Source organism: Pyxicephalus adspersus, chromosome 3, assembly GCF_032062135.1.
Source record: "Pyxicephalus adspersus chromosome 3, UCB_Pads_2.0, whole genome shotgun sequence".
Lineage (NCBI taxonomy): Eukaryota > Metazoa > Chordata > Amphibia > Anura > Pyxicephalidae > Pyxicephalus > Pyxicephalus adspersus.
Window position 1 is genome coordinate 25,620,176 of NC_092860.1, and position 14,993 is coordinate 25,635,168.

Here is a 14,993-nt window from a genome sequence, read left to right on the forward strand (position 1 = left end):
AGAGAGACACGCTGCAGCCAGAGACACACGCAGGATCGGGTGAGTATAATATTTTAATTATTTTTTTTAACACATTTGTCGTATAGGACGCACTAACTTTCCCCCCCAGATTTGGGGAAGAAAAAGTGCGTCTTATATGGCAAAAAATACGGTATAATACTGACAACACATTTCTTTTACATAACTGCCAAAATGTTCAGCAGGTGCATGTGTTTTTAAAGCAGACCTGGCTCCAAACCAAAACAGACTTAATATTTGGTGTCATGACAGACTCAAATTTTAGCTCTATATATTAAACGTCAAATAATTCAGTTTGGAAATGACCCAACAGAAGTATACCTGGGGGTGCAGCACTTTATGCTGATGTCCTCATTTTATTAAAACTTAGTATGGGCATTAAATCTGTCGGGAAAAATTACCATTAACCACCACATACCAATCAATACCACATGAAAAAATGTGCCATATTGTTAGCCCTTCCATTACATATTCCCAAATGTAAAGCTGTCATTTAAAGTAAAAAGCCAGTCCCAGTCCTACATTTCTCAAAAAAGATTTTGATGTACTTCTAGAAAAGGCTGAACTAGTGCCTGAAGGACATTCCACATGCTTTATACATGTGCATATAGGTTAAACCTCTTCCTCCAGTCAGTACCTAGGTTCTAGGGATCTTGGGGCAGCACAGTGGCTCAGTGGTTAGCACTGGCCTATGCAGCACTGGGTCCCAGATTCAAATCTCGGCCAGGACATTATCTGCAAGGAGTTTGCAGGTTCTCCACATGTTTGTATGGGTTTCCTCCAGGTACCTCCCACATTCCAAAACATGCAGTTAGGTAAATTGTGCCCCCCCAAAAAATAAAAAAAAAATAAAAATTGTCCTTAGACTGATATGACATGACTGATTGGAGCATTAGACTAAGCTCCTTTGAGGGACAGCTAGTCACATGACTAAAATTTGTACAGCGCTGCGCAATATGTTAGCGCTATATAAATACCGTGTAATGATAATCTCAAGATGCTTGATGCCAAGTTGACATACGTCTGGATTTTTCTAACTGACCTCAGTAAATATAGATGGGTAGGTGGGTGGGTAAAGTCAGAAAATATGAGCACCACTCCTCCATTTTCTACATAACCCTTAATGTAGCAAAAGGGGATATATATATATATATATATATATATATATATATATATATATATATATATATATATATTCAGAGTGACAAGTGTCTTGATATTACATCCAAAATAGCAGAAACCAGCAGCAGCCTCAAGGCTTTTGAATACACAAACAAGAAAAGCTTTTACAGGTAAACTATTAGGATGTTATAAAATGTAAAATCATAAAGGAAGCTGGTAAAAAGGTCTGGCAATAGTGTATAATTCCATACTAAAAACAAAACTATGTCCTGCAGCATTGTTTTTATTAAGATACAGAGTTTAAAAAAAAAAAAAAAAAAAATCATTGGCACCGACTAGATACCCAACAAACACACGCATTGTAAAAGCAGAAAAGGAAAATGGCCTTCGTCCAAACGATGTTTTTTCATTTTCTTTAAGACAAAAGTTTCAGAAACGGAACCCTGCCAAATTTTGCACTTCCTGTAAGAATCTGGCAGTTCAAAAGATCATTTTCCAATGCTGAAGTCAGACATTACCACTGGTTTCTTTCCAAACTATTCCACTGGCAGAAGTTCACTGCAAAGGGGAGATCAGTGTGTAGTGGAAAATGAAATTACATCTGAATGTCAGCTCATCCTATGAACACCAATGCTAGGCTTCAGGTCAGTGAATGTAAATTTCTTATTACCTAAAATTGGTTCTTATACCTAAAATGACAGTAAAATGCAACTCTAACCAAGCCAATGAAAACATACAAGAAGAAACCTACAATTCAACACAAACTATTCTGTGTGGACTGGGATGGGCAAATGTACTTAAACAATATGTTTTACACTTTAATGTTAAAGTAGAGCTATGCAAACACGTGAAATGTCTATAAAAGTCTATACCTTTTCCCCACACAGACTAACACCAACTACATAGGAAGCCCCATAAAGCAAGCACAGTGGTATACAGAACAGAGCTTTGAAGAGTACATAGGTACAACAAATGTCACATATGGGTCTTAGTGTTGTAGCAAATGCAATGCAGGAAACCCTGCTGACAAACAACTGTCTAACAGCACAGCTGTCTTATAAATAATTTGCAGCATGAGCTAAAGATCTGTATGTTAAGAGGAGAATGCCATGTAGGAGGCCTAGAAATTACTACAACAAGCTAAAGTGATTTTTAAAAAGCCATATTCCCTGGCCCTGGAAAATTACCCTGGATAAAGTTGAGAAAACTGCAACTTGGATAGAAAAAAAGGAGGGTGTACTAAAACATTTATTCCGCCTAGACCAAGGAAACACAAAGAACCAGATCTAAAAGACATCATAATAAGCCTTTGTTTCCCCATTTTAGGTGTTGAAAAATGATTGGTATAATGCTCCTCAAATAAGCTCTTTAGCAGCATAAGCCATTTTATAGTCCACATGCTATACTACAGAGGAGCAACATTTGTTAGCAAGAGTTAGAACGCTCTCCAAGTGTATCCAGTAAAGGCCGATACATGTGCTACTTGTAAATAGTAATAAAATATCCCTAGTCTGTCTCAGCCCTACAAGCCTCTTTGGTAACACTGGACTAGTCTATTGATTTAACCAGCACTATACATACAATATCCATTAAAAGTCCTTGTTGAGGAAGCAAAATGTACGTAGGCATTACAGATTTTTTTTTTCCTTCAATAGTAGAAACTCTAGCATTCCAACAAACAGCAAATCTTTTATTTTTTCATTGCTCATTTGTTTTGCATCTCTGTAGAAAGCCTTCAACAGAGTATTGGAAAACATGTGCACATCTAATTATTGTACACTATTTAAGTCCGCACAGACCTGTTGGCATGAAGACAAGAGAGCTCAACAGATGGAATCTGTCTTAATGAATCGGAAAAGAAGTGGGCGAGCTTCATCCACAATCAAATTTCGAGAAACCATAAACTAAGGCAACTTAATTAGGGAAGCACAATAAAACAGGAACAGAGGTACATGGTATTTGAAGGTCTGATTTCAGCACTTTAAACTGGATAACTCCCAGCCCTGGGTTACCAGCCTATAATCCCATATTACTATGCACCCTTCACAACTTCACACTGAATTTGTTTTATAAATAAGTAGGAAAGTATTGCCTTGCCAGGTTATTTAGTTTCTCCCTTCTGTGTGTTGCCAAACATCCCTAACCTTGGCTTGGGGTTTGTACTGGCTAGTTTGCTTGTAACCGGATGTACAGATCAGATACTAATATCTGGCTGTATCCAAATGATTTATCATTGGTAAGCACTTACCTATTGGATGAACATGTTAATAGACCGTAAATAAACAAAGGAAGGGAAACTTATGTATAGCTTATTTCTTCCTAAGCAGAAATCTGCAGGAAACAACTCCTGCACCTCACCTCTGTTAGAGTTTCCTGTAATACAAGCATGAGACTTCTGCTTTCTCCTTGCTTAGGGTGGCTGCCCAAATATTAACTTTGTGAAGTTTTTCTACACTTCATCTATAGTGGGAAGACCTGCTTGCTGCCAATCACAGCTCTGCTCTCAGCACAGGTCATGTACAGCACAGCTATGATTTTATTGCTGAAAAGGCAATATTGGGGGTTTGCAAAGATTTTACCCTTTGTGGTCAATAAGCAATACACAAAGGAGATTTACGAAAATGGAAGCAGCTTTCAGTTCCCCTACAGTTTGGGCATGATCTGGTGGAAAAATTTGGCAGAGCTTTCCAAAGCCCAACTGAAAGTTGTGAATGAACATGTAAATATTTATTAGTATTCAGCTGTTATATGAATTAGATAAAGCACTTTAATAAACTTGCCTTGCTTTATATAAAATATGGACTAACAGGAATGCTTGAGTTAGATCATTCAAATTTTGTGCTTTTTGCAGCCAGGATGCTCAGATAAACCCAGAATACTATGATGGACAATAATTTGGAGAATCACTTTTGTAGTCAGGATACTTGGCTTGTTTGATGTTTTTATTACACTTACTGGTTTTAAATCAGTATAGGTATAATAAAGGTTTATTATTTGTGGCACTGTCTGGTTTAATGGCCATACCCAATACAAAATACAGCTGTTTTTGCAGAGGAATAAATGTCCAATGTTAGAACTGAGTTAACCACAGTTTAATATAGAGTTAAGAGGTCTTCCAAAATTATTTGCTTATGGGTTTTCCACTAAAGGATACTCCTCTTGGCATAGGAACTACAAAATCTGAAGTCCGAGAATGACAGCATGTCAAAAGTGAACAGCTTTCTCTTGGTACAGGTTCTCTTTATTGCATACTTATTAACTGTAGTGGCAAATCAAAGAGTAAGCAAGTACTCTGTGGGTCAAGCTATGGCAACCGCATGTACCTGCTAACTTTACATGCTATAATCCTGGCTATGTAGCAGTACAGCTCTCTTGGGTGTGGTGGATGTCCGTTCAGTAACACTTCCTTCTCATACACTTTACTCAAGGAAATCAACTTCGGCTGTGTTTAGATTCATGACATCCTTACAAGTGTGTCCAACAGCTTCCAGTGAAGTTTCTTTTAAATAGGGGGAAATATCTGGCAATCCACAATTTGTTAAAATGTTGCTGCCCAGTAATATCCGATAGGCAGGAAAGGCCCTCTCCACCTCCTCTCTTCCCCTGCTGCTCAATTCTTGAAATTCTTTTATTCATCCAGACACCACAGGAATCAGACACAGGCCCCTATTGTACAGCAGCACATCACCGCCGCCTCTCACTGCTTCAAGAATGCTTTGTGGGATCTGCACAACCGAAAGAAAAGCCAAAAAGCAGCTAATACAGCCTGAATGCTACTCCTAAATTTTGGCCTGCATGGGAAACACAGATTAGGTAATGAAGGAGGTGTCTTTGAGAGTTCTCTGGTACCCCAGTCCTCACCCTCCCCTGTACATCTTGAGCTTAAACCTTCTTTCCAGCAGGAGATAAAATGAAGATTACCTGAATAATCAATATAGAGAATTCAAAATGGTAAAGGAGAAACTTACATATGACCTGGGCCTTCCTTTAGGAACTTTGCAAATGCCTTGTAAAAGCTTGTAGAGACCTGTTGTCCGACATACTGTCTAGTCCTTTGCATGACAAATGTCATAACAGACCAATACTGCAAAGTGTGACTACTAATACAATAGAAATAAAGGCCCCTGAATGGCAGTCTAAAAATGGTTTTTATGAGATTTATAACGATTCAGGACTAAAAAGTAATAAAAAAAATTGACAAAACTGGGCTTTAAATCTAGACATTAAACAATGCTTCAATAAAAGTGGACAGCCTATATCTGGAAAAGTTACAACAAAATGTACATTACATGAATGGAAGACAGTGATTGAGAGATTAACCAAAATGAAGCCTCTTATTGGGGACTATAGTGTACAACAGGTTTTATATTTTCTTTGTAATAAAAAAAGGTATCAAACTCCTAGAAATAAATATATGCAGGGAGCCCATTTACACCAGCGGCAATGGTTTCATGTTCCTTTCTATGCTGTACTTTGTGCTGGGGTGGTAAGTGCCGGAGAAGACCTGACAGCAGAGATTAGTGCCATTTTGTTGGGAAATAGGTTTACGTGGGTACAGCAGGGCAGATTACTAAACCAGTCGAGAATCTCCACTCCAAATATCCAGTCTCGTGAAAAGCAAATTCCTGTGAAATAATCTCACCAGCACATGGCTGAGTATTCCAAGTGAACAAGGATCAGCTTAAATTCTGATGGAAGACAAAGATAAATATTATCTAGAATTGATGAATATCTTTTCCTCAACCATTCTGTTGTGGGATTTGATACCAGAAAAAGCCTCAAAGAACCTTATTTAAATATGGCATTGTATGCCTCTACAAAGATGGTACCGATTTAACCTGCATAACAGCTGTGATAGGAAAAGCCTTTACTGCTCCAAACCTAAGCAAAACATTTTGCCAGTTAACATATAGGCAAGAACCAGACCTTCTAGAACAAAGGGCAGTGTACTTATGATTTTTTTTTTGGCCACAGAAACATTAAAAATGTTTGGCACAAACCAAGGACAGCATTTCAAGAGAAAAGCCTCAAGCAAACTGAGGAATGATGGGGCAGTTATGATTCAGGGTTGAGTTCCTGCTTTAAGGCCTTGAGCAGCTTGCAGTCAACTATGAACTTCTTCATCATGACAAAGTCTGAAGATTTTAGGCCAAAAGATAATGTTTAACAAAAAAAAAAAAATTATAACTATTAGATTAACAATTCACATTAAGAAAAAAAAAAACCCAAATCATCTCTTGTCAAGATTTAGATGTTTGCCTCATGAAATTCAGATATACACAGTCATATGTTAGTATGTTCCATCATATTGAAATTTACAACGGTTTGAACAAGCAAATCTTTAAATTTTCATTTGAATGGTGCCTATAAAGAAAAATTATTTGCTAGAATTGTTAAAAAGGCCAAGATTCATTGTTTTAACCCAACAAAAATATCAATAGGTGCAAAGAAGTACAATGGGGAATAAGAACACCCATGGCTCATAAGTGTAATCCCATAGCAGGACAGACATTTTGCACAACTTTCCACCAGTGATAAAAGTTGAGTTTATAGCTACTCAAAAGCGTTATATGGTATATCTACCCTCCGCAAACAATTTTTCCTGGATACACCCAAGTACAAATAAAGTAGAACTAAAACCCCCCAAAAAAACAAAAAACCTACTACTAGGCAGGTTGTTTATTGCAGGAGTGAAGGGGATGTCCCTTCTGCAATAAAATAACTGCCTGACTGCAATATTTTAAACACACTCACCAGTCCCTGTTCCACCATGGACACTGCCATCTTTACCTGGTCCTCTTCTCAGTTGCAAATTTTTGGAGATGTTTATTGACCCAGCTGGAATGATGCAACGCCTAAACATGTGCACAGGAGTTCATTCCAGACAGCCCTGGAAGATGCTGGGATATGCCAGGTATGCACTGCATATGTTTTAAAGAGTCACCTGCCCTTCCACAATAAAAATCCTGCCTTGTCATAGTGGAACCATAGATCTGCATTAAGGATTTTAAGGACATATGGCCCGGAAAATGATCAAACAGTTATACCACAAAAGGTGTCAAATACAATCCAATAGAATTATTCTTTTAATTAATCTAGGTGGAGAAACGGCTCTACTACCAATAGTCAATGTTGGAACTTGACAGTAGACCTTTTGTAAAACCAAACACCTTGCACTAATGGCTACCAACAACCAATTTGTGCTACAGTGGCTTCTCTGTGTGACTGGACTAAGACAGCAGGTCCCTGCAACAAACCTTTAGTGGTGGCCCAAAAACCCATGTCATATCTCAGTTATGCAACATTTTTCTAAGACCTCTGACCATCAAATTTGCTCAGATCCTTACACTTGCACATTTTTTATTTTGTTGACCAAGTGTCACCTTCAAGAATTAACCATTTGTTGTCTTAAATATGCCACTTTCTTGCAGGTGCCAACATATCAAGATTGATAAAGTAATTAACATTGACTATCAGCAGTTTTACTTTGGCTGTGTATATTGGTTACATACATACATATATATATATATATATATATTTTAGACAAACACACTTGGGCTACATTCACACGTGCAAAAATTGTCTGAGATGAAAGCTTAACGACCGATCGTCACAAAATTGTTAAAAATGCACAACAAAGCTGATTAACAAGGAATGTCGCTGGAAATGAACGACGGCCTCTGCAGATCTGATTGGGCAATGATTGTTCACCATCTATTGTAACATCATTCAGTAGTGATTGTGAATGGTTCTTCAGTACACTTTCTCTGGTACACGTCACTTCCTGCATTGTTCAAGCGATCATATCTAGTGTGTACATTGGTGGATTATATTTGAACGATTGTATCGTTACAGCTTGTACAGAATTGTGCACTATACAATCGTTATAAAAATAAATAAAATAAAAATGTACCTAGCCTTAGCCATGTGGTTTCATTTTATGGACTGCAACATTGCATACTGCTAAGACTAGGCATGCAACACGGCACATTTTCAAGCATATAAAAGAGTCTCACCCATGTGGTTTCCTTTGACAAATGCACTAAAACATACAGCAATTTATGTGAATAGCTAATGTGGCGAGATTGTGTGAAATGCTTAAATATGGCTGGTAGCGAACAGATGTTTAAAGCAAAAAAACATGGGCCCGTGTTATATGGTGTATGGCATGTTCACTGACACCAGAAAGCTCATCAGCATACACAATCCCACCCCATGCACACAGCCAACAAATAATTATGTAGTATGGCCTCTCCTCATATACAGACCTACCTAGGCCTGGCCATTGGCTTTTTAGGCATTGCATTATGAGAGTGGGTGGTATGTCACATACCCAAAAGCTTTTGACTCTGTCCAAGCAAGTAGAACATAGGGCATTACAGGTGAACACAGACTGAGTATCAAGAAAAAGCAAAGCCCTTTTTGCTTGTCCCCTAGACCTAAACACACATCACTTATAATTTAGGGGAATCCCACAGCAAGGAAAGGAATGCTTATTCCTGGAGTTCACCTTAAAATACTTAGTTGCAATAGAATATTGGCACCCCACCAGCATTTTACTGTAAACCTTTGTTGTGTTTCTAACCTGTCAGAAAGACTGAAACCTCTTCAGTCTGACAATTGGCAAGATCCTCAAATATCAGAAGTGTACATAAAACTAGAGCGGTCAGGGATGACATGCAATGATGCTGCTGTCTTGTATAGCACATTTTATTGTCCATAGTCTGATGGACAAACAAATGCAGGGAGCCTTTTTAGGTCACTTAGGTTACTGAAGCACAGCATTCCCAGATAAGTTACACCACACTGTTAGATTTCAAAACATAAACTTTAGAAATCTGTTTGATGTTCTGAAGAGAAACATTTGCATAAACCTGACTCCATATGTCAAGAACACTGCTCTTTTTTTCAAGAATCTTTTTTGCTCAATGTCTTTTTATGCCACACTAAGGTGCAAGAGGTTTCTACAAATCTGATCAATATGCAGCAGGCTTCTCTGCAAATAAATATTTCATTATATTGTCTAAAATTTACTTTTACGTTACCTGCCAAGAAGATGCATCAACAAGGTAATTGGTTTTAGTCACCGTGGAAACACGTTTTCCTAGAACGCTCTGCCAAGGCAAGCGTCACGATTTTTAATAAGACAGTGACGCGTACTGCAGAGCTCTGTTGCTGAAATTTTGAAACCATAAAACAAGGGAGAATGTAAAATAATAGGGCTGAATGATACAGGGGTACCAAGGTGGTGACAGGGCATTAAGTCAGGAGGCAAGATATGGGTGACATCTAATGACCAGGTGACAGCTGCTTTCCTAGTTTATTCTGAAGGAATTAGGCCTCAGTCTTACACATTTCAAAATTGTATTTCAGTCACTACTTTATTAACATACCAATACAACATTTTTTTTTTTTTATAGGGGGACCCTGGAACTTTGTGCAGCCCTTAGACTCTGCAGTCCATAGTTTGTTTTCCTTACTTTGATGCCAGACTAAAGCAGTAAAGGTCATTTATTTTTTTAGAATAGTTTCTTGTAGTTACATGATTTGATTCCTACAGTACGCAGGAGGTTTTGTAGAGCTGCCTTACTAGTAAAACATGAGTTGTCAGTGCAGAATAAAGCACAGAGGAGCCAACCAGGAACACACCCCAACTATAACCTGTAAAACCGGACATTTTATCATTTATTAATTTAAGTTTATTAGGTGTGTTGGTAATTTTTTCCCAGACCCAGAATCCATTTTCCCAAGAATGGATTGAAATTCATCCCTCAAAAATGGCAACTATCGTCACGAAGAGGAACTTCTCCAAATTTTATAGTTGTCAATGGAACAAGGAAATACATTTCTAGCTTTCTTTATTTTGCAGCAGACCACTTTTGAGATGAAATCGCTGAGTTTCTGGTTTCCTCTATTCTGCAGCAAACCACTTGGAGATAAAGGCAGGAAGTGAAGGCAAAGGCAGCATTAGCAAAGTGTCAACATGGGCTATGTATGGCACAAACTACAAAAATAATCCTAAATGTTAGCCGGCTGCTGCTCAAAGCAACTGAAGCTGTGACTAAACTTCCACCTCTGGCAACCTTTGCTCTTTTCAATATCTTTATTGAAGTTTCATAACACAAAAGATAACAAACTCATTATACATTCAGAATATCAAATAACAGAAAGTCAACTATTAAAAGGTTGTCAGATTTTTTAATATTTTACTTTTAGCATTTAGTTCTAACGTACTTAAAGGTTAATAAAATTTTTCACATGCAATGCAGGGAAAAAAAAAAAAAAAAAAAAAAAAAACTTCAAAAGATCTTAGTTACATATACATGAGTATTACTATATCTCCTAGCATGCATATTTTGTATTGGGAAAAATTAGGCCAGCGAAAAATACCTTTTGTAAACACTAAAGTCATAATACTATATCTGTACTGTCCCAAAGGCAAATGTTAGACTTGTGTAAACTACCCTACCTCCATGAGATTAAGGTACCAACTATAAAAAAATAGCACCAGTTTCACTTTAAAGATGGGCATCCAGTTCGGAGTTTTATACAGCTGTCACATCACACAACTCTGTCCAGCAAGTGAGAACAGATTTTTCTCTTTTCTGTAGTTCAGAAACACTTTACAGGTACACTAAATTTGCCCGAGTGAAAAATCTAGCACCTTTACAGCTGTCCCTTCACAGATCCATTCTATTACCAGATCCTTGAAACTGACCAAACTGCTGTTTACTAATAGGGAGAATGCAATGGTTCACCTCCCACTTGTCGGCCCTTCAGAGAACGGTCTTTTCAAGTGACGGTAGAACGAACAAGTGCTGTACAGACACCAATGATAGTATCAAGGTATTGCACAGACTTACTGGTGACAAAGAAGCAATGACAAATGGAAAAGTTATTTTATCAATCCACTGTGAAGTCAAATTTGGGTATTTAGTAAATTCAATAGAAAAAGGATAAAAAGTTTAATATTGCATTAAAGCAGAGCATTCACTGAATTGAAAGATTTGCTTGTGCTGGCTGGGTCCAAGCTCTAAATCCTCTTTATGCAAGTGAAAAAAGCCATAGCAGTGAAAGCATAAACTTTTATTTCTACTTCCCTTACCCTGCCTGGGCGAGGATGAACATCACAACCCTTTATGATAGGATCCTATGGAACAGAGCAGGCAAAGATACTCCTGCATTGGACTAGGGAAGAAAAATCAGAGATTTTACCTCTAATTAAATTATATATAATCTTTGCAACATTTAGGAGCCAACAATCAGGCCTTTACCATAATAAACAGATGTAAGATGTTATGCATGTTCTAATAAAATTCTATGTTTATTGTAATATTTATTGAAAATTGTATTAAGCAAGGATTTTGATCACAGCATAATACCCACCTCAGATAACCCATTGCATACATTATAACTAGATCTTTTCTAAATAGATGAATTCAGCTCATTAAATGAATCTCTTCCAGAATGGTACCCATGTGCATATATAAGGTCTGCTACGATTATTTCTGATGCTTGAATAATTCATTCTGGAATAAGTCTAAACAATGACTGCATTGTAAATCTACTCATAATGTAAGATATATCAGGGTATGCAGAAGTTAACTGTGGCAGAATGCATACACAATGGGCCCACAGCAGCCAGTCCAATGTTTTATAGTAAGGTAGGGTGCATTTCCAAGACTCCTGCGGCCAGCCTAGTCAACATGTTTTAGGCTAGTGTAGCCTTTCCAGATGCCTAGCCCCTAAACTTGATGGCTGTGGGACAGTGTTCTCATAGAAAAAAACTTTACATAAGGGCACAGAAAAACTGGAATCTCTAGCAGAGGTTGGTCCACAAGACCTTAAATCCTAGGTCAGTATACCTTCTTGCCTCATCACAGCTGGAAGATAAGGAGACCAAAAAAGGAACGATATCCCCCCGCCTCCCCCCTTATACACTTATAATAAGGAGCGATAAGCTCCCATATAGTTATAATAAGGAATGATACTACTTCCCACCCTGCCCAGCCCCACCCAGGAGACACTGCCCACCACAAGGCTCATTGCTCACTATTAAACAAAAGTGAATGCACACTTCTTGGAAAAGAATATCAATGAGAATAAGGGCTAATATTGGTCATATTCAGAATGACAATGGTGAGAAGGGGACGGGAAGAAGAAAAACATTTTTTTACTACTATGTGTGCATGGCTTGCTTGTCTACTTAGCTCTCATTATTTCTTGCAGTGTGGATCACGAATGAATACATATATAAAAAATTTTAAGAAATATTTACAATTTCTTACACACAATTTGCACAGAGATATTGACAAAACAAAGCAGCAACACTACACAGCAATGTAACAGACAAGTCAATATCAGAGCCGGCAGAGAAGATTTACGCCACGTATGCCTTTATGTGTTACCCCCAGCATTTAAACTAGAAATAAATCATATTAATGATCGCAGGGTGGACGTTAAACCAACCTATTGCCATTTATGCAAACTGTATTCCCATGTGGTAACTAGACCATGAATAAACTTTTCAAGCACTGCATAGGAAAGCTCAATTAAGGCCTCCTCATGGTACAACTGGGTGTGGTGAGCCATCAAGATCACAAATATAAGATTCTTACAGAATCATTGAAAATGTCTTAGGGGGGGGGGGGATTTATTGATTGAGAATATTTAGTACATAAGATTTGTAGGCTTTAATCCCTTTCACAGCCAGGCAATCAGATCTGTTCCGCTACAGACTGCCACACCCATTCTACCAATGATAGACAGCAAACTACAATGCCATGGCAGATCACCAATGCCACACAAGACAGAGAAGGGTACTACAATTTGTTACATAGATACAGATCTTTATAGCACCAGATAGTCAGATATAGGTGTCTCAGGAATTGTTATCCCTGAGACAGACAGCAAGACAAAGAGCAAAAGCTGCAAGTTCCATGAAAATAGTCACCAGCTGGTTTAAAAGATCCACCTTCTATTTCTATATTCTTCAATAAAACGTGATCACAGAGATGAGAATATTTTCTAGCCAGGCAATGGGGGTATTTTTATTATTAAGCAGTATTTATATAGCACCAACATATTTTATAGATCAAACTGGTATCACAACCACCACTAAATGTCTACCAAGCAAATCTGGGGCAGAGAGATGACCAAGTGAAAGAAAAGCTATAAGATAATAAATGACCTTAGACAATAAATATGTATTAATGAAACTATAAAGTGCCAGCATATTGCACAGGGTTAAACTATATGTAGCTTTGTTGCAATATTTTTTATTTATATAACTAAATTGCCTTTCAACACTGAGTCAATAAAACCATCGTATTATTTCACTGGGGTGGTCTCACATTTTCACTATGATTTACCTGCATGCCAATATTGTACACATACAATTTTATATCACATACAGCTTGTTTTAGCTATGGGCATCATTTTTAAAGCTTATCGGAAATACATATCACTTTATTAAATAACCCCCACCACCATGCTGGTGTTTTAGCTTTGCAAACAGAGACTCTTTAAAAAAAAAAAAAAAAACACTTAGGTGTGGTCATCAGGCAGAGGCTCTTTCTATATATTTCAGAAAATATATTGGGCCCAAATCTGAACACTATCCAGAAACCATGGGTGTATTACTCCCCATTCCCAGCCATTATTCTGGGTCAGATCCATTGATCACAATGATTGATAGGATTAGCAGCCACAGCCCATATGTGAGCGTTATGAGGGAATATACAGCCCCCTAGTGGACATATTGGAGAATACGCCAGAAGCGTTATGAACACAGACAGCTGCTAATGAGTCATGAAATCAATAGAAGTGAATATTAATCAGTGTATTTATGTACAGATAATCCAGCCAGGACATAAGGAGTCCTTATTAATACAGAGTGTATGGGGTGTGTCCATTTATCCTGTAACAGCTGTCAGTGGGGCGGCACACCCATACAGGCTGAGAAAGCTGGGCACCCTGATGAGTCGTCATCCATATACATGGCACAGGTGCCAGGGACTTACCTGTCTGTCTGTCACTCCCTCCCCCAGCTCCTCCACAATACCGGAGCACTCCATGCCCAGGGAGACTGGCAGAGATGGCAGCCGGTCATACACTCCTTGTCTGGCCATTAAATCAGCAAAGTTCAGTCCGCAGGCTTTCACCCGGATCAGCACCTCCCCGGCTTTGGGTTTGGGGGTTCCCTTTTTGTTCTGAAGCTTAACTTTGTCATAGCCCCCATGGGCGTTCAGCACCAGGGACTTGTAGGTGACTTCAGGGGGCTGAGGTGCAGCTTGCTCGGTGCTCTCCGGTGCCGCCGCCGCCTCCTCTGAGGGCTTCTGCTCCGGTGCCGCCGCCGTCTCGTCTTTCTTATCCTCGGCAGCCTGCTTCTCCTGCGGCTGCTCCTCCGTTTTCTGGGTCTGGGCAGAGGCCGCTTCTTCTCCGGCAGACATGGTTGGTAGGATGCAGGCTTGGCAGTGTTATCCCACAGACAGGCAGAGCGCAGTGATAGCGAGATGGGGAGTGTCCGGCTCTCTCAGCTGAGACAAGGAGAGGAGGAGCACCCCAGCCTCGGAACACTGCCTTTATACCGCCTGGTTAAAGAGCCCGGACACGGTGCTTCTTCAGGAGACGATAATGAGGGGCCACAGGGGCCCGGCTTGGTGTATGGGGTATAGCCGTGAGGAGAGGAGCGTTGCTACGCGACCTTCAGATATTGCTAGGTGATATGAGGTCCCCTCAGACATTGCTAGGAGATTTGGGGTTCCCCTCAGACAGTACTAGAAGACCTGGGGTTCCTCTCAGACACTGCTAGGAGATTTGGAGTTCCTCTAAGTCACTGCTAGGAGACTTGG

At 39.0% G+C, this 14,993-nt stretch overlaps 1 protein-coding gene across 1 annotated transcript in view; it reads right to left on the minus strand.

The window, feature by feature from the left end:
- Positions 1–14,688, minus strand: part of VAT1 (vesicle amine transport 1) — a 41,245-nt gene extending 26,557 nt beyond the window's left edge. Inside the window, exon 1 of the mRNA XM_072404018.1 lies at positions 14,163–14,688. Within this exon, the coding sequence (XP_072260119.1) occupies positions 14,163–14,591 (429 nt within the window). The 5' untranslated portion in view covers positions 14,592–14,688. The remainder of the gene's footprint in view (positions 1–14,162) is intronic.
- Positions 14,689–14,993: the final 305 nt, after the last annotated feature.